The 20,508-nt window shown below is 43.4% G+C and overlaps 1 protein-coding gene across 3 annotated transcripts in view; it reads right to left on the minus strand.

Annotated features, from left to right (window-relative positions):
* The window catches only part of arhgef10 (Rho guanine nucleotide exchange factor (GEF) 10), a 121,006-nt gene extending 102,781 nt beyond the window's left edge, over positions 1 to 18,225 (minus strand). For 2 of the 3 annotated variants that reach the window (XM_083792591.1, XM_083792589.1), the window contains exons 1-2: positions 18,081 to 18,225; positions 2,065 to 2,145 (exon numbers count right to left, since the gene is read on the minus strand). In XM_083792591.1, coding sequence (XP_083648717.1) covers positions 2,065 to 2,101 — 37 coding nt within the window. In that variant the 5' untranslated portion in view covers positions 2,102 to 2,145; positions 18,081 to 18,225. Of the gene's footprint in view, positions 1 to 2,064; positions 2,146 to 14,853; positions 14,930 to 18,080 lie in introns of those variants that run through there. The other variant, XM_083792590.1, reaches the window with a different exon arrangement.
* Between the last annotated feature and the right edge of the window lie 2,283 nt (positions 18,226 to 20,508).

The raw sequence follows: 20,508 nt of genomic DNA on the forward strand, positions 1-20,508 counted from the left end.
TTCCACAGCTGCACGTTCTTGCAAACACAGCTGATTTTAATAACAGAACTACTCTGCTTTGAAGATGACATCCCAGGCGGTGTATAACTTAAACTTAATCAGCACACCAAAATATGTATCTGAAAACATTTTAGAAATAAGCATCTTGGTAACAAACATTCTGCACATTGGCTTCTCTATCCTGCAGGCTACAAACACTGGCCCTTTGCTGCAGTGCACAAGAGTGCAGGGAGTACGTCTTTAACCGATTCTGACCTGAGATCAGATTCATACGAGGTTTCCGCCGGACACACACTGGTCTGATGAACCCATTCTGACCTGAGATCAGATTCTAAAAATGTCAGTCGCTCTTCGATTTTTCAAAAAATAGCAGACCTACAAGCTCGTATCGCGCCACTCAGTGGCGCGATATGAGCTTGTAGATCTGCTATTTTTTAAATAGCTAAAGCATAACATGATGCTAACACCAACATGGGTGCCCGGTCAGAATGGGTTAAGACATTATGGCGAACACTTTCAAGATTCCTTAAGAAAAAAATCTAAAATAGCAGATGTCGCAGCACGGCACAAAGTGACGCACTGTGAGCTTGTAGTTATGCCATTTTTGAATAGCCAACGCTAAAATCTAAAATGCTTCCGCGGTTTTAAGCAGCACACAGCTATCTTTTAAGCGATTGAAGTTGACATTTCAAGATATTGATATCGTCTCGGACAAGAGACTTTAGGCTAGAAACAGATCTGCCAACTTGCCCTGTTAACCCTGCGTCGCTGTGATAGTGATAATGAATGACTGGGAAAAAGAAAATATATATATGAGGAAAAACGTCTGCTTATCTTCTGTCCTTTCAATGGATTAAAGCTACAATCTTGCGTGCTTACAGTCACCTCTCACGTGACGCGAGTATAAAGTACTATACCGTTAAAATAAACAAATGACAGCGGTCGCTTATCAGGCAATGACAGAACTACCAGAGGTAGACATGCTGTCTTACTGTACCACACATGCCATCAAGAGCATCAGTCAGACAGCATCAGTCAGACAGCCGCCTCTTGAATTGAACTACACTATAAAGAGAAGTCATGTCAGCTGAGGCAAGAGAAGGTCTCAAACATAAAGATCAACACAGAGAGAGATTAATTCAACTAGTAAGTAGCCTAAGTTGACACAACGTACGACTGCATCATGGTCATTCCCACCACAGGTGTCCTTCGACGTTGTCAACACCTCTCTTAGCTCAAAACCACAGTGGCCAGTACGGGGATCGAACCCGCGACCTTGGCGTTATTAGCACCACGCTCTAACCAACTGAGCTAACCGGCCGCTGGGACCTTCACCCCAACCGCACCCACACAGCGCTGTATGACAGCAGGACATTTTTGCGTGCACACTGTGTGCGTGTGTGTGTGTGTGTGTGTGTGTGTGTGTGTGTGTGTGTGTGTGTCATGCGAGATGTGTCCCCATTTTTCGTACCCGATTTTGCACCAGTGAGGGGTGGCGAGAGCCCTGTATGCAGATTCAAACACACTGCCTTATTAACTACAGCAGTAGTTTCCTTAGGTTCAAGATTCATAACTTGTAATATGGTATTGGCTGTTTGTATTCTTTTGGGGAAAAATATAAAAAGATACTCATGGAAAGGTTATATTATTTTACTTATATTGGCTCTATAAACAATGTAGTATAATTTAGTATATGTAAGGTAAGGTTTTTCCCACTCAAATGGTACCTTGTCAACTTCCGTGACCCGACTTCATTGTAGTAGCCTTTTCATGAATGATATTTGTACTTAAGACTGTCTGCTGTTGTGAACACCAAAGTAGTATAGTAGGCTAGTTGTTGTGAATTATAGCCAACTGGAGGACATTTGTACTGAACGTTTCCTTTATCCTCGTGTTGTGCTTCTGTTTTCGCAGAGGTCTTTATGCGTCCCGTTGTCCTTCAAGTTCCACAGCCGTCCAGACGGCCCCCAGCCCCTCCCACCCCTCACTGGTGCGAAATCGGGTAGGACACGTGCGAGACAGAGAGAGAGAAAGAGAGCGAGAGAGAGAGACTTGGGACATTACTTTCAGGAGGAGGCGGTGGGAAGTCTTCCTCATCCATGTCTGGTGTTCTCGTCTTGGACTCTTCTTCACTCAGCAGCCTGCCTGAACCACAGAGAGAAGGGGGGGGGGGGGGGGGAACAATCATAATGTCAGGAGGTGGCAGACTGAGTGGTTGACAATGACAAAATGCCAAATTAGCATAGATCTGAATAATGCCCCCCCCCCCCCCCCCCTCAGTCCATACATCTCTACATCATGAGCCCATGTGTAAAGATTGTCAGACGAGTGTGGTAACTTATTGTCTCAATGCCAGCCCTTTGAACCACAACTAATTTCACTTCACAGACAACATGCAAGATAATGACACACTGATACTGAAAACAAAAGAACGTTCTCCCCCACTTCTGCAGGACGGTCCCTGCTCCCACGTGTTTTCAAATGTAAACAAACAATCGGACGATTCTCTGGTAGCGCTCAGTGTGTGTGTGTGTGTGTGTGTGTGTGTGTGTACCTCCCACCATTCAGAACATCAGTTGATGCTACATTACTACAACAGCAAACATTCCCCATCTCATCCTGGGCATTTCCAGGAATATTATATATTGTATATGGCTATGTCTAATATTATTTTAATCTGTGCAGATGCAGCACCCATTTGCAAAGAGGATCAAAGACAAAAGGCTGGCATTACTTTACACATCAGTATTATATACCTATACGGTATATAGTCGGTATAAAAGTACAAATTATTACTAGTATTACGGTACTACAGACCAGGTGAGTTCTAAAGTCATTATTCTTAGCTCTAAAACAGCATTGATCCGTTAGAAAGGTTAGGCTTATTGCTTTGTCTTTCGGAAACAAAGGAAACAACGTTACCGTTATAACAAGCTAACGTAGGGTAACTGTGTGACATGTGTGTAAAGAAAGCTCTCACCAGAGTGAGATACCACTAAAGTTCATTCTCACCATGCTTCAGCCTGTGGCTTCACTCAAGTTATTTTAGTCTGCATCAAACGAGGCTTTGATGCAAACGAATGGGCTGACTTGGTGTTTGTTTCGCACACCATGAAGTTAAGAAGAAGTGAAATGGTAGTAGACACATTTCTGCAGACAGTAAATACCAAAAGGTCTGGCCTTAATTAACATGGTTGTTCAGACCTGCAAATAAGCCTTCCTCGGCGCTCATGTACGTGCTGATTGAGGTCTCAGAAGTCACTACCTGCGGGTCATTTATTTTGGGCTATAATCAAATCGCATGTTTTAATAAATGCGTGACATTTACAGGTATTCTCTCTAGATCTGGGCCAGGTGCATAGCTGCCTGCCAGTAGCATACCTGTCTTTGCTGACATGAACAACAGAGCACAACTTAGCTCCACCTACTGTCTGAATATGGAACAGTTAGCATGCACTCATGGGCCCGGGGGGGTCACATACATTGTTGAGTAAATGTGGGTAATGATGAACCTCCCGTTCTTTGGCTCAGGGAAATGTCACCAGCGTGCTAGGGCAGGAAGCGACCCTCAGGCCTGCACAGACACGAGACCGGGAAATTCTTCCCTGCCGCAGGTCCTCTGCACGGATGTAAAGGACTGTATAGACTAGAGAGAGAGAGAGAGAGAGAGGGGGTGACAGATTCTGTCAAAGATCGACCCTGGAAAAATGGGCCAAGTTGCGTGTGTGTGAAATGGATGACATAGCCATGACATCACTCTGCGGAATAAAGCAAGCCTTGTGGCAGACGGGGGGGTGGGGGTGGGGAGGGGTGTTCTATATAATTCTTCTTCTCTGACAAGCTTCGCTCTGGTTAAATAAAAAAACTACCACAGAGGTTCCACAATAGCTCGAGCAGTGAGCAAGACAAGCCCCACGCCACAGTGTGTGCAGCGCACGAGAGCCAGGAGATAACTCAATACGTGCCTCAAAGCTTGTTTTGTCTACAAAATAATGTGAAATGCTCTGCGTCTTTGTGCTCCGGGGGCCTGGCACAGGTCCAGAACGGTGCCATTGTGAACACACAGGCACCAGTGTTTGCTGGATACTGTAAAGACAGACGGACACCCGGACAATGCTAATGCTAACAGAGGCAGGTAGAATATCCACTGCCTGCGGGGGGGGGGGGGGAGGCAGCCGGGGCATAATGGACTGGAATGCAGTGACTAAGAGAGCAATGCAGATCTCTGGTACCTACTGGTACAATTCATGATCTCTGGTACCTACTGGTACAATTCATGATCCATCATCTCCCGGGGTTTGACAACACTATAAGGTCTCAGATAGAGTTGTCTCGATGCCAAGTACTTAAAGTTTTTGTACTCGCCAATATCGAGTACCGATACGAGTACTTCTTTTCTTTTTTTTTTAGTAACCCCCCATTTCTCATAGATGCAGATGGGTCTCCGATCTACACTTTTCACAGTTGTCATTTATGCTTGTAGATAGACTGTTTTGGGCGATTTGCTGCAGTGTTGGGTCAGACTTGCTCCCGTTGCATTCGTTCAGCCTAGTGTCATTTGGACGTTTTGGTACTCGGGTCAGAGTATCGGGGCCGATTCCGAGTACCGAGTACAAGTACTTGAGGGTGGTATCGGCCCGAGTAGCCGATACCAGTATATGTAAAATCGGAACAACTCTAGTCTCAGGGGCACTTGCCTGTCGGGCTTGTGCTGGTCATGATTCTACTTGCCCAAAGGTCATGCCCACTAGCCCAAAAAGTTAATTGTCCATTACAAAATGAGAGGTAAGATTTGCCAAATACCTACGCTACATAGCTATGAATATGGGTTCACACTTGTTATTTAAAAGGTAAACACAAACAGTGCTCTTGTTTTCCATTCCACAGACCGTGCTCTGGCCACGATCTCGTGTTGTGTTTATAGACGGTGAAGTCCCCTTTCAAAAGGAGCACTTGCCCGGTCGGGCAACCTGAAAGCAAACCCTACTTGCTCGAACATTTCAGGGTGGCAAACTGACAACCGTCTCTTTGCAGAGAAATATTGTTCTGTGAACTCAACTGTGAAGGAAGTAAGCACTTGACGAAGTTGATGCGCACCAGGACATGTAACTACACAGTAGGACGTGTCTCAAGTGACTAGCCTGGTTCAGAGTGATATAATAACAAACAGCTCAACTCTGATTAGAAGGTAAAGGGATAAAGTGACTCACAAGGGCGTAAAGAATAGCACAGGAGGAAAGTAAGGAAGGAAGGAAAGTAGTGAAGAAGAGTTGAATCATTGCGGTATACCTGTGGTACCATAATGTTGTTTTCGTAAGCTATGGAGTCCTCATGGAATACAGCAAAATAAAATCTCATGACTGAAAATGTATTGATGTTTGAGGTATTATCATTCTAAACCCATTGTTGCTGCTGTTCCACCTACGGCCAACCAGTTGAAGGAATCAACCATTGCTTTTTATGACATTTCTGAGACCGTTCATGTTTATGGTACAACCGGAAGATGATTCTAAACTTGTATTCTATTCCATTTCCTAGTGTGATCAATTAGTTCAAATACCCTTTCATCTTAAAATAACGAATAGCCAACAAATAGCCGATCTACAAGCTCACAACACGTCTCAGCGCAGCATGTTCTGAGCCTGTAGATCTGATATGTTTTCGGCGTGCAACATGCTTTCATAGAAGACAGTAAGACACGCTGGCTTCAATGGAATGAGAATGACTGAGGTCAGTCATGGTGACTGAGAACTATAATCGCATCCTCCCTTTGGCTGGGTGGAAGTGTGCGAAGTGTGCGCCTACTTGTAGCCAGCTAGCTAGCTACTAGCCCACGAATGTATGCCAATAATGCCATGTTTGAGTGGTGCAACCACTCCAAGGAACAGCAATGTCCGTGTTCAGTTGTTCTCCTATGCGCCTATGTGACGTTAACCCATGCACCTATGTGTCTGTGAGCACCAGTATGACTATTAGTACCAGTAGGGGCGCTGTTGTGCCAGAACCAGAGAGAGAGATTGCTGCACGGTTGCCTGCTAATGAGAGAGAGAGAGAGAGAGAGAGAGAGAGAGAGATAGAGAGGAGGGGGGGGGGGGAGAGGGGAGTTGCACCACTCAGTTCACACGGTGTGACTTTAATTAATGCGTGATAATGTATTCAGTCCGTCCACTACAACTCACAAACTCAGTGTCATCACGCAAGGCCACCGACTGTTTGGCAAGGATGTTTTCTGGTGCAAAAAGACACACATTTTTCTGGTGTGACTCCACCAGCCACCAGTGAAAGACAATGAAAGAAATGTAGTGTCCCTGTTGAGAGGTCAAAACCTCAGAGCACCTGTACTGTAATTTTAAATCACAACATCGATGACAATCAATGAATGTCCACTAGTTCCACTAAAGCCCACGGGAAGTTCACTTTGATTGCAAATGCGTTGTCTTAATAATTGTCTTTATTGGGCAACAGTCCGTGTCATTATTACGGCCTCAAAAGCAGCCGTGCTGTTCCTTCACTTATTCTCTCCTATAATTACTGGGGTTGTTCTCAGCTCGTTTTTTTGCTTGCTGCAGGGGAGAGGAAACTGGACGCACCTTCCTGCAAAGTACGCCCTGTGGCGTGGCATCTGTGTGTTCAGATGTCAGCGGGCCTTACGGTATACTTCAGAGGTGGAAGAGCTCCTCTCATCTCATCTGCAACTCTGCTGTATGTCAACAACGCGTCTGAGGAAGGTGAGCGTTACATCCGAGAGTGATACTCTTGTAGTTGTTAACTCTTATCTTGGGCACCTCTGCGCCTGTCGGGAAATCTGGCACGCTCGCGTCTCTTAGCACAGTCGTTTCTCAACCTTTACAGGCAGCGACCCTCCCAAAATAATCATATTTGAACCGCAGGAGTTGAGCAGGGTTGCCAACATTGGACTGTCAGAATTCAGGAGATTTGGGGGAGTTGGGGGGGGGGGGGGGTAGCCACGATCCCAACCCAGTTGAGCCATTATATTTAGTCTGACTCAGTTCCACAGATAAATATTGTGAAAATAGCTGATCTACATTAGATTGGCTATTTTCAAAATGGTTGCTTCTTTCTTATATTTTTTATTTGACAATTTGGCCAATGTATTGTTAGAATAGTTTGTAGTATAGTTTGTTGATTGCTTTTGATGCAGTAGTTTAGTTTTTTAATGTCTTTTTCATTTGTATTATAAATGTCATAAAAGTCCTTAAATTGTTTCCTTACTGTCATCAAGGGAGTGAAGGACCCCCCAAAAACCATGTGGACCAGAGGGTGAGAACCACTGTCTTAGCAATGCATACCGTGCATTCCTCACACTTTTGTACCACCGGTCAAAGCACAAACGTGTCTCATTCTCATAATTTATGCTCGCTTTCTTTCCAGAAAGGAAATGGAGAATGACATATTTGTTCCAAGTTTTAATTTCCTGAATGTTCAGATGAGGATCTGACTGTCCTATGACCCCAACATGTCTCACTGCCGAAATAGCTCAGTTGGGAGAGCGTTAGACTGAAGATCTAAAGGTCCCTGGTTCGATCCCGGGTTTCGGCATTTTGACGCCCTGATGTCAGGTCTATAGTGATGTGTTATCAATACGTAGAAGCAGCAATTACAGGGTAATAGTGTTAATAACAGGGTAATAGTTAGTAATAACAGGGTAATAACACTGTAATTACTTATTATATCATGGTCAAACTAGGACTCCACATTGAAAGTATCGCCTGTTTCCTGAATGGTCTCACTCACCACATACCACATGGGATCTGACCCCTCCCCCTCCCCCAGCCGAAATAGCTCAGTTGGGAGAGCGTTAGACTGAAGATCTAAAGGTCCCTGGTTCGATCCCGGGTTTCGGCATTTTGACCCCCGATGGTGATCTTATCAATAGGTACAAGTACAAGGTAATAGTGTTTTAACCATGTTTTCACAGAGTAATAACACTGTAATTACTTATTATATATCATGGTCAAATTAAGACTACATTGAAATTGGGACCTTTGTCTTGTTTGTGATTTATCATTTGTCCACTTAAGTTCACACACATTTAATGTTAAATACACAGCCTTACAAAAAAAAATGTTGCTAGTCCCCTGAACCACAGACAATGGTGAGAAAAGGTCCCTGGTTCGAGCCCGGGTTTCAGCATTTTGTCCCCCCCGATGGCGATACTTTCTAATCCTTAGTTAAACTCTAGTTAAACTCTAGTCTAATCCTTAGTTAAACTTTCTCTAGGCTAGCCCTCTTGCCATCTGCAACATCCCCCCAGTCAGTCGGCAACATGTCTACGCTTTTAAAACAAAACAGTGAGCACTCTCACAGCGTCAAACCGGCTTAAAGCCTTATGAAGAACAAGATGGTGCTCCGCTGATTCCTTGACCACATGAAAGGCCAGCGTCACTATTCTGGGCATGTCATAAAAGACAAAACATTCGGCGAAAATAGCAGATCTACAAAGCTCGCAAGGAAAAAGGGGACAAAATATAGACCCCTGGGGAACCACGGTAAAAAAAGTATAGGGTTTAAGAGTGAAAGATAAAAATTGTGCATGTATACAGCAGTGTGCATTTTGTTGACTAAGACTTAAAGACTAAGATTTTGATATTTAGTCAACTAAGACTACTACTAGACACGATGCCAGGAGTGCAGATTGAACCAAGAACCTCCCCGTGCCCTTCCCAGACAGCCGTCTGCTCTGCATGCTGAGCCATTGCAGGGTGTTGTAGTGTGAAATGAGAACAGGGATTTGAGGAAGACAACTCGGGGATGAAACAAGGCCCATCTTTTGATGACAGACTTGGCCGTGCGTGTGCTTACATGCCAGGGCGATGCTGCGCTACGCCGCTCAGACAGGAGAAATGGTATAAATGCAGACAATTTGCTCACCTGTGTATTCACAACAATTAACCTATCCTAAAACAGTGGTTACGAAACTTTTTCAGGTCAAGGACCCCCAAATTGTTACAGAGTACAGACCCAAGTGTCCATTTGGTTCCCAACTATCATTTAGCTGGTGACCCCCTGGAACTCCCTCAAGGACCCCTGGGGGTCCCCCGACCGCACTTTGAGAACCTATGTCCTAAAAGAGCGACTGCTCTGACAGTGTTGGAAGAATGACTCACATATTTTACTTAAGTAAACAAAAGTATTAATGCCACAACTTGGTACAAATATAAGTAAAAGTACGGTATTAAAAATGCACTTGAGAAAAAATTGCACAAGTGGTAGCATCAAAATATACTTAAAATACCAAAAGTAATCGTTACGCAGAATGTCCCATTTCGCAAGTTTTCAAAATGTATATAAATTTTATATAAAAATAGCAGATCTACAAGCTCACAATGCATTGCGTCATGCTATTTTCAAACAGCTGAAGTACAGTGCTAAAGCAGAACTGTATGTTTTGTAACTTACTAACTAATAACTAAAGTGTTCAATTTCAAATAATTGAAGTAGAAGTAAAGGTATTGAAAATTGGAAGTACTTAAAATACTTTTAAAATAAAATAAACAAACAAAATAAATAAATAGCACTTATGAACAGTACTTGAGTACATGTACATTACTTTTACTTTAAATTACACCACTACACTATGATAATAAACATGTTGACAATACGTGAGGTATGTGAGCCATAGTGCCGACCATAAATTGCCACCTTAGCGGTGCATGGCCTAACAAAAATCGAGCTGTGCTCTATGGGTCAAACAACTCTCTGATGCCGAGTCACAAATTAAATCACAGATGTTAGTGGGCTCGGTGACAGCTAGTATGCAGAGACGGGAACCCCTTGCTGTTGCGGGTGTACTGTGTTGTCGTACTACAAAAGCCATGAGCAATCTAGGGCTCTCCTAGTGACAAGTGGCATTCCACACATGAGGCCGAGTGAGTCATAAACAGAGCCCAGAGGAGAGGAGAGAGGAGGGAGGGACATGCAGAGGTTTCCAAGTTGTTAGCCGGTCTGCCTCTGGGTCTGATCTCTAAATTCTAGAAAGAATCGTGCAGCACTAGTTGGCTGTCCAATTCATTTTAGTTACTCTTATGTTTTAGCTACTACAAGAGAGAGTGGTTTAAGTCAAATGTTCTGCAACTACAGACTTAAAGACAATAAATATGTTCATGGGAAAAAAATGAGAATCATGTGAGAATCGTGATCTCAATTCTTGTTGGGGGGAAAATCGAGTCTCACATTTTGTGCCAGAATCGTGCAGCACTAGTTGTTGACATTGTACTAGAGTCCTTATTCTGGGACGAACATTATATTGTGGGCTTGTAGATTCATTGAGGGGGGGGGGGGGGGAGCTGAGCTAGTATGGAGCCCTGCGGGACTATGGTCAACTAAATATATAGGGTTTATGACGAGCGGTTAACCTGGCAGGGTGTGTGAGGCTTCTGCCTCTGCCAGCTACAGCATTCATCCTTCCATTACACAGTACACACAGCAGATCCACAGCCAGCCAACTCCACATGCACAGACAATGAACAGGCAGGGTTGGCAAAGTAAGTGATCCCTAGAAGGGTGAGGGAAGCAGAGAGGCCAGTTCAGTTCTCTCCTCTTTTTCCTCAGCTTTGCAGAGCTGAATACCAACGCCGAATACCAATGTCTTGAGTGTCTGCATGGTGTCTTCTAGTCACTCACTAAGCAAAGCATAAACAAATGCCAACATAAGTAACATGTCTAACCCTGTACGGTGATCAGACCCACACAACCTTTGTGTTATTAGCTCCACGCTCCACTGAGCTAACAGCCTGTCAAAACACATAATCAATCACTCACTCCCCTGACTTTCCACAGAAGCAGCGAGAGAGTAAGTAGGGTGACTGACCAGACGTCCCCGTTTGGTTGGGATTGTCCCGATTTCAAGCTGCGTGTGTCGACAAATCAGTAAAAATTTCCCGGTTTTCAACATTCACTACGAATTTGTCACATTTTTTGCAAGAATAAGCTAGTGATTTTTTCAAATAAGTAAGGGAGACAACCACGTAAGATTATATCAGCGAGTTAACCCATTTTGGGGGCGGGAACCCCTTTTGGTGTTGGCATTACGTTATGCTTTAGCTATTGAAAAATAGCAGATCTACAAGCTCATAGGTCGTAGGTCATAGGTACGAGCTTGTAGGTCTGCTATTTTTTTTAAATCGAAGAACCACTGACATAGAAACATAGCTTTTTCAGAAAACTGTCAGGATGTAGAAGACATTTTTAGAATCTGATCTCAGGTCAGAATGGGTTAAGGAGAGAGATAAGAGGTAAACCCAGAGATAGTATACCACACCTCCAGACTTTTTCTAGTCAGTGATTATTGTCTACCTAGGGGCCCCCAAAACCTTTTTGGCCGTGCACCCGTTACCTCCTGAACTAGCTGACACACCCTGCCGAAAATTATAAAAAATGTAATATGATTATGTCAAATAACCATAGAATGTCACTGCACTGAGAGACATGCAGCTGCTGCATAGTATACTCATCCAGCTACTCTATACATCTCCTTACAACAGTGGTTGACCGGAATTAGTTGTTTGTGCTAAAAAAGAAAACGCACGCACCCCCTAGGCGCGTTTGCGCACCACAAGCAAGGGGTGCCACAGTTTGGGAACCCCTGGGACTCTATCACACTCGCTCATACACAAGGCTTAAGCCTTTGCATCTGTAAAATAGCTCTACATGACACACACAGACACACACACACACACTTGCTTGCAGGGAACATGCTTCAGTAGTCATTGCCTGAGGGTTGCAGTACACAAGTTATTAATTGCCTACTGTAAATTGATCTACTGGACGACGTGTAAAGGGATTTATGCACAGCTCTGCATATCTCACTCAGTCAGCTACGAGGCCGTTCCAAATGGGGAATATACAACCCGGAATAACCCCAATGACTCAACGAGTTCCCCCATGTTATACACACTAGCGTCATGTTCCTTCCCAGATGTTTCACAGTGTACCCGTACCGTTCCCAGATGTTATACAGCATGGTGTTATCTTGCATACCGTATGCTGAATATCAGTTCCCGTAGTGTAGTGGTTATCATGTTCGCCTAACACGCAAAAGGTTCTCAGTTCGAAACTGGGCAGGAACATGTTTTGTGTGTTTGTGTGTGTGCAGGAGGGGTAGAGAGACTCGAGAGAGGCCATCTACCGGGTAATCAGAAGGTCACTGGTTCGCCTCCCAGCCTTGCTATACTCGTCTGAATCCAAGTGTCCCTGAGCAAACACTTAAGGGACACTTCAACCCTTTTGCTTAAAAAAAAATATGTTCATGACGTTTAGAAGATTTAGAACACTTTCCTGGGGGTCTTTTATGTGTGTAATATGTGGTTTTAGATATTTTAGATTGTAGCAGTGAGCCCAGTGTCTATAATGTTATGGTCACTGGGCTCACTTACTTCCTGGACTACATGTTGTCTCAGTAAGACAGCCCTCCCCCTATCCACAAGGAGGAGCAGTGCACAAAAGCATTATGGGAATTGTAGTCCAGGAAGGAAGTGAACCAAGTGTCCATGACATCATAGACACTGGGCTAAAATCTAAAATATCTAAAACCACAGGTTACACACTGACACATAAAGACCTCCAGGAAAGTGTTCTAGATCTTCTAAACGTCATTAATATATATTCTTTTGCAAAAAGGGTGAAGTGTCCCTTTAATGCCTAACGCAGTGGTTCTCAAACTTTAAAATAGGTCTTCCCTTAACTTGACAGTATACAAATGGAATGAAATTGACAAAATGAAAATTGTATACTGTCATACTGAGTTACAGATTTGTAAGGGTCAATACATGAAAGGAAATAAAGCAATGCCGATTTACAAGCTCGCAAAGTGACACGTTGTGTGCTTGTAGATCTACTCTTCATGTGACCACCGCACTCTGACTGTAACGGTAGTGGGTCGCACACACCAAGACAAATTATTTCTTGTATTTTTGAACAGGGACAAACGTTTCGGCTATCCAGCCTTCATCAGTGTGGAGAGAGTTATTTTGATGTGCTTGTAGATCTGCAATGTTCACTAGTTTAGGTCATGGGCAAACATCTAATCTCTCTTTTGGGTCTCGACCTGAAAGGTTTGGGAACCACCGTCCTAGAGAGGAACCCAGAGAGTCCCTAGAATCCACTTTGAGAACCACTGCCTATATAGTATAGATAGAAGACCTCCTTCTGAGCAATGTCACACACCAGAGACCCCCACAAACTAGACTAGGAACTATCCAAGAGAGGCCAGCCTGTGTCCGGTAAATTCATGTCAAAGAAAACAACAACAAAATTCTAGAAGAGAATAGGTTCCATCCAAGCATGCTGTCAAAACTATTTAAAAGGTTGGCTCGTCGACTGGACAAATACTACTTGTACAAAGCTCTCCATAACAATCTAAGCAGCAGAAGCTGAAAGTGAAATTCCCCTGCCGGATGAATAAATTCATGTCTGCCAAGTGCCTATCAGAGAGAGTACTGTATAGCTTCAGTTGGTTGTTATCTTATTCTTAAGCCTTGTTCAAATTACCAAAGATTTGCAACGAGACAAAACCTGATTTCAGCCACATTTAGAGTTACTGTAAATCTACAGACTCACAACGCTTGGTGCAGATTCAGTGCTTTTTGAGCTTGTAGAAAAATCATCCTTCAATCCACCCCTTTATGTCATCCTCAATATGGAAGCCAAACCATTTCCTCAAAACTCTGGAAAAAAAGGAGACAATTAAAAATAACATTATTTCCTTATGTGTCCGTCCCTCCCCGCTTGCTACTTTGAACACACACCAGGCGAAATACAGTTAGAGAGTGCAGTTTGCTTTCCAAACCTGCTGTCCAATTAAAGATGGGAGGGGAGGCAACCACGACCGGGCTGTCAATCCTAGATCTGAACCCCACCCACCCAGTTATGCACAGACAGAGGCTTTGACTGGCCAACATGTGGTCAGAACTCAGAAGAAGACTACACAGAAGTGTGGAGCGCCCTGCCCCACAGAGCTCTTTTGTTAGCTGTCCGGCTATTAGCATCTCAATATCAATAGAACAAGCCACTCAGGATCAGATTACAACTAATGACCACAGGTCCACACACAATGCGCCAGGATTGTCAGTATAAATAGACATTGTACTGATGTCACTCACAGCGTGGAAGAGGTTACTTAAGCCAAGAGATTGTCAACGACGACTTCTGTTCTGTCTATTGTCAGATGGATAAATCAGTGGTTCCCAAACGTTTTCACCTATCCTCAGTCAGGACCCAAACAGCCGACCTACAAGCTTGTAGATCTGCCATTTGCACTAGTTCTTAAATGTTTTTTTTTTTCAATCTGGAAAATGTTTAATACATTTTTTATACAATTTTTGAAATATTAAAAACAAAATGACGGATACTTATATATTATATATTTACTTGCAACCCAGCTACATACTAATTCCCACACGTGTTGTGCTTATAACCACGCCCCTGGGCAAGTTACGTTTACTGAGGTTAAGTTTCTGGTTTAAGGACTTCAGTGTTTTGTACCATACTATTGTCTATCACAGCGACTGGACACACACACACACACACACAGCGCGTCAACTGCATGTCTCGGCCCAGTGTTTGAGAACCACTGAGCTAATTAATTATGTTTCCGTTAGTGGCTTTTTTTAACCTGTGTTTCATACCCAAAATGTATCCGACTGTACCACAACACATGGCAAAATGATAACAAATCCATATTTGTGACATGACTTTGTAAACAACATCTTGAACTGTCCAAGTCCAAATAAGCCTTACTCAAAATAGAATATTTTGCACTGGAATTACCCAGCAGATGTCCCAGGCTGCCAAACAACAAGTGTATTTATTTAACGATTTCCCATGTCCACCTACGTCCAATGAATCCATGCTGTTCCTCTCACCCATCTGTTGCTGAAATATGCTGCAAATCCTCCATGTCATATCCCACTGGACGTTCACTGGGCTGCCTGGCTGGTGGGTGGGTGACCTCATACTCCCTCTAAAAATGACTGGTATGCTCCTCTGTGCGATTACTGTGCATTCTGGCACCCACAGACAGTGTGGAAGGCATTTTTTACTAAACACCACCGGCCGAAACGGAATGAATGTCTGCTATAAACTGATGCAGTACACTGTCTACTGTACTCTCTCTCTATCTTACTACACATTACACAATGAAGAAAGCTCTGTCCTTCCGTCTGTCCTCCCATCTTCATCCATGAAAACAGAAGGACATTGGCAATTTGACATATGGAGTGAGGAACAACTCTTCACTTTTCCCAAAATGTGAGCACTGAGCAGTGAGCAGTTAATTTTTCTGAACTCTCACAAGACTGCTGCTGTGAGTTGAGCTGGGGAGAGTGACTGGGAGAGCAGTGCCAGGGTTAATTTTTTGGCAGGTGCTTCCAATAGTCTAATTGTGCTCTTGTCTTTATACTAGTGTGCTGCAGCTGGCCTCTCGAGACCACAAACAATGCTGGCAGAGAGAGAGAGAGAGAGATCTGGCTCAATGGTGCAAAGTTATTTGATTTAAACATAAACACACAGACCTAAGGTTACATGTTGACTTGGTACACCAATATGTAGTGTGTGTGGACATTAACGTGCTTTAATTACAAAATTGTCTCGTATTGTAGAACCCACAGTAGCATGTTTGCAACTCTAGATTATGTTTTACAATTGCTTGTATTAAACGACGTTAAAGTCACCAACATTGCAGCTGTAGAGAAAGCTTGAATTATCCTCTTTCAATCTGCCAAGCGTTCATTTCATAAAAATCCACCCTAGACATGTTATGAGCTACTTTCTGTCAAGACATTCTGTGCAGGTGATTATTTTTGGATTATTATTATTAAGTGTTGGAGTTTGGAAGCACTCGTTTTTATTAACGGGTCACGCTGCTGCCTCCTGCATTATTGTAACCTCTCCTAAATGTAATGGTTTTGCCACAGGCTATGGGATCATCTAGTGCCAGCCAGGCGCGGTAACAAGTCTAAAATCTGCTTAGATTGGTTGCGCAAAGCCCTGGCTATGGACTAGTAACAATAATTGGGTGAGGGCAGACACTGGAGTGTGACTGAACACCTCCTGTTATGATGCTGATGACAGGAGTGAAATGAGACCCTGTGGAGTGCCGTGTGTCACCCTAATCATCCACACGACGGACGTGAAGGAGGTGGCTCTGACCTTTGTCACAAACATCACTTTCGTACAACACAACGGCGGTTATCATCAAGCACAAAACCACAGGTTTTTGGAGATATCGTTGAGAATGGTGTCTGTCTGCTGAATGATGTCTGGTGGAACACAATGGCTTGAGCGCCAGCTGGCATCTGATCAGGAGGAAGTGTCGAGCAAGGCCGAGCGTGCAACATCACTGGGTGGACCGGGGGGGGGACGGGGGACTGGGCTGTGACTTGACGTGCGAGTAGGGCTGGGAGATATGATTGACAAATTTGAATATCACTATCTTATCTTTTTTACCAAATACCTTGATCGATGTTACAGTGAAATTGTGGGGATGCTTTCACAGAATTATGTGTACACAGTGATGAGTGAGGCTTTTGATAAATAGTCATCGGTAAATCAGTAATGCCTATAATGACTAGGAAGGTAAAGGAAAATAATAGAACGACTACTATCAGTAATCAGAGTCACACAAGTTCAGAAAATGACAACTTCACTGTTGTGCTTTAAAACCAGGAAAAGACAACACTTCCACGATATTAAGATAACCAAAATCCCAGACAATATACACTAACTAGTCACCATATTGATTAGGCCTATAACCTATTCATACAACTAAGAATAAAGGAAGCCCAGAGAATCTTCCTTGGATGTAATACAACAATGGGCAGAGGGATTAGACATCTGTGTTTGCAGCCAACTGACCCTGGTTATTTGCTAAGCAAATTACGGGTAGAGTGTTGTGTTTTGTGTATTTTGTGCGCGTGTGTCTAAACCTCTCAAACTACCATGCCCCTATCCAGCACTGATGCACACCACACGGGGAACTGGACTGTGCACGGCGCCACAGGAGCACATCAAAGGTGCTGCGTGTATCAAAACTATCTTCTGCTGGGCTTATCCACATATTCCTAAAAGCACTTCAGCATCAGATGAAGTCGAAGCCAACTCTTAACAGCTTATGAAAGAAACTGTATTATTAAATTAGGCGTTTGTTACTGACTGACTGCACTGTGTGGTACCTATCCAGTTCCAGTTGACTGGAGCTGCATGTTGTGGAGGAATGCTATGCATGACTAAGTGAATTTGTAGACTGACTGAGCTTCCTCCCTGACCAAATAAAGAGTGATGAGGCAAAAAAGATCTATCCCAAAAGAATGACTCTTTACTTGGTTTACTTTAAACCGTACTGAGTGGAGCTGTATTCAGCTGTACTTTAATTAGCTCTTTGGTCAAGTTCTGACTGAGTTTAATTGACTATTGACTGCACCTGCAGTCTTTCTTGTACTGCATCATGCATGCATCATTGAGAGAACTATAGTGACAAAGTCAAGTATAGCAGTGGTTCTGAAACTTTAATTTCAAGGACCCCAACAAATCGAGTTAGACCTTTAAGGGTCCATTTTGGAACCCCCTCAAGGACCCCGGATAGTCCTTGGACCTGGACCCCACGTTGTGCCTGTTATAAACCAAAAAACATCAAAAACGTGCTCATTGTCTGTCTTTGGGGGGACTAAAAGCTTGTGTCAGTCCAATGAAAAGATAAAGTTATAACATCTTTAGCCTCGAGGTTTTCTGCAACTAAGAGTTATATTTATAAGCATAACATTAAAGAAAGGAAAAGGTAAATAAGATGAGATGACACAGAGGTGACATGAGTGCTGCTGCTGGCATCCTGGCGTCTAATTCCGCCACGTTTATACGAACTGTTCTTTACCAAGAAAAAGGCGACTTTTAGTGAAACGCACAAGACATTGAAACAAAGTAGCAAAACGAACTGTTGCATTGCTCACCTGAAACTAAATTAGCTAAAGTATATGTATGTACAGTATATATTAGTTTACAGTACACCTCTCGTGGTGCTGTAACTATAAACTAATAAAAAATAATGCTTAAAAAGCATTTGCACTCACCATTTTAAGACTCCGGGTCAAATGAATGACGTTTCCTCCACTCTGTCCTACTTCTTACATGCAAGTGTCAAACTAATCTGTGACGAACATAAATGAATCATGCGTTCAAACAAAATCAAAACATCTACTTTTTCTCTGTCTCACTTCAAACTTCTTCTCTCGGTGCAAAACTCAAACTGTCTCGCTCCATCCTTGTCAAAGCCCGCCTCCCTCCTAAGCGACTCATTGGTGGACCTTTCGGATTCGACCATTTGATTGGCTGCGGGAGCTGTCCGTCACATTTCCCAAAGTCTTCTCCCGTAGGATGAAATACATGCGTTCCAATCAGTCCCACGTGACCTTGTGAGGTGGCTCCCCCCCTTGAAAACAGCTGTGCTGCTGTGGCCAGTGGCTCTAGGGCGGCCTTAAGTAACTAAACTACTGTACTTAAGTACAATTTTGAGGTACTTCACTTTACTTGAGGATTTCCAATTTCCTATACTTTTACTTCTATCCACGATTCCCACTACATCTCAGAGGCAAATATTGTACGGTACTTTTACTCCACTAAATGTTTTTGAAAACATTTGCTTTAAAAACTAGTCAATACTTATTTGATTATTTTATGAGTCAAGGGCTTTTGTGTTGTGTATTGTATATTTTAATGTATTGCACCTTTTAATGTTCTATTCATGCGTTTTCCACTATTGTTTGTAACCAATGAAGTCTGAACAAAAGTCTGAACAGATGTCCATGCACACTCAGTGGATTAATCAGAGTCACTTGACTCATTTGGAGTTGGTGATGGTGATGTGGAGTGGAGACACCAGGGAAGGTTTAGAGAGCACAATCTCAACAAGACAAGCGTATTGACCCGGAGCGAGGTGGAGGTGCAAACGATACAATAAACTGGGGCGGGCATGATCAACGACGAACACCACTGTGACCTCAGGGCATGCATGTCATGTTTTGAGGTGCAGCCAGGATGCCAAACTGAAGGGCACAGTGGCGGTCAAGGCTTCGAGAAGTTCCTGCCCTTGCCCTAGGGTGATGTTGGACAACAAGGGAATGGTCTAAAGGCTCTAAAGAAATACATACGGGCATCTGGCAGCCCGGGGTCCACATGTGACCCCCACCTTCACTTAATCCGGGCCGCATGTTAATATTAGAATCCATCCATCTTCAACCGCTTATCCGTAGTCGGGTCGCGGGGGCAACAGCTCCACCAGAGTGCTTCCCTCTCCAGAGCAACATTAGTGACATCCTCCTGGGGGATCCCGAGACGTTCCAAGGCCAGTGAGTCGATGTGTTTCCTCCAACTGCGCATTGGTCTGCCCCGGGGTCTCCTCCCAGTGGAATATTATATAATATCAATATTAGAATATTGATATATTATTGATTTCTGCTGTTACAATTCCCAACATGCAAACATGTTTCAGCTACTTGAATTACTTCTATATCAGTAGCTGAATGACTATTATTATTGTCTATATGTCCAATGCAGTGTATTTGTATTTAATTGTTACTTTTCAGGATTCAAATTAAAAAATAGCAAAAATATTATTCAGAATTACAATTCAAATATAGCAAAAATAGCCAATCTACAAGCTCAGAACAAAAAATTTTTGCTACGACAGTAATATGCAATGTGGCCCTCTGGAGTGAGTGTGGAACTGTAGTGGCCCTCTGGAGTGAGTGTGGAACTATAGTGGCCCTCTGGAGTGAGTGTGGAACTATAGTGGCCTTCTGGAGTGAGTGTGGAACTATAGTGGCCCTCTGGAGTGAGTGTGGAACTATAGTGGCCCTCTGGAGTGAATGTGGAACTATAGTGGCCCTCTGGAGTGAGTGTGGAACTATAGTGGCCCTCTGGAGTGAGTGTGGAACTATAGTGGCCCTCTGGAGTGAGTGTGGAACTATAGTGGCCTTCTGGAGTGAGTGTGGAACTATAGTGGCCCTCTGGAGTGAGTGTGGAACTATAGTGGCCCTCTGGAGTGAATGTGGAACTATAGTGGCCCTCTGGAGTGAGTGTGGAACTATAGTGGCCCTCTCCATCGTCAAAGTTGCCCACCCCTGGTCTAAGCACAATTCATCTTTAACCCGTTAAGACCTGAGGCCTACAAATGCCTTCTCAATCTGTATAGTTGAGCACTTTTAGGATTTTTCAAAAATGTAAAAAAAAGCAGATGTACAAGCTCAGTGTGGCATGAAGTGACACGCTGTGAGATTGTAAGATCTGCAGTTTTTAATAGCCACCGCAAAAATCTAGTTTTAATGGGTTGAAATAAAGATTTTCATAATTTGACTTCTTGAAATTGACTAGTTTGCAAAGAAATAAACCCATTCCGATACATTCATAATAACCAGAAGTATAATTTTAAGCCTTCTTATTCACATATAAGTAAATATCACTTCACTGTACCACTAGATAAATTGTGATGTGGATGCTACT

This window comes from Protomyctophum parallelum (genome assembly GCF_964188405.1).
Source record: "Protomyctophum parallelum genome assembly, chromosome: 20".
Lineage (NCBI taxonomy): Eukaryota > Metazoa > Chordata > Actinopteri > Myctophiformes > Myctophidae > Protomyctophum > Protomyctophum parallelum.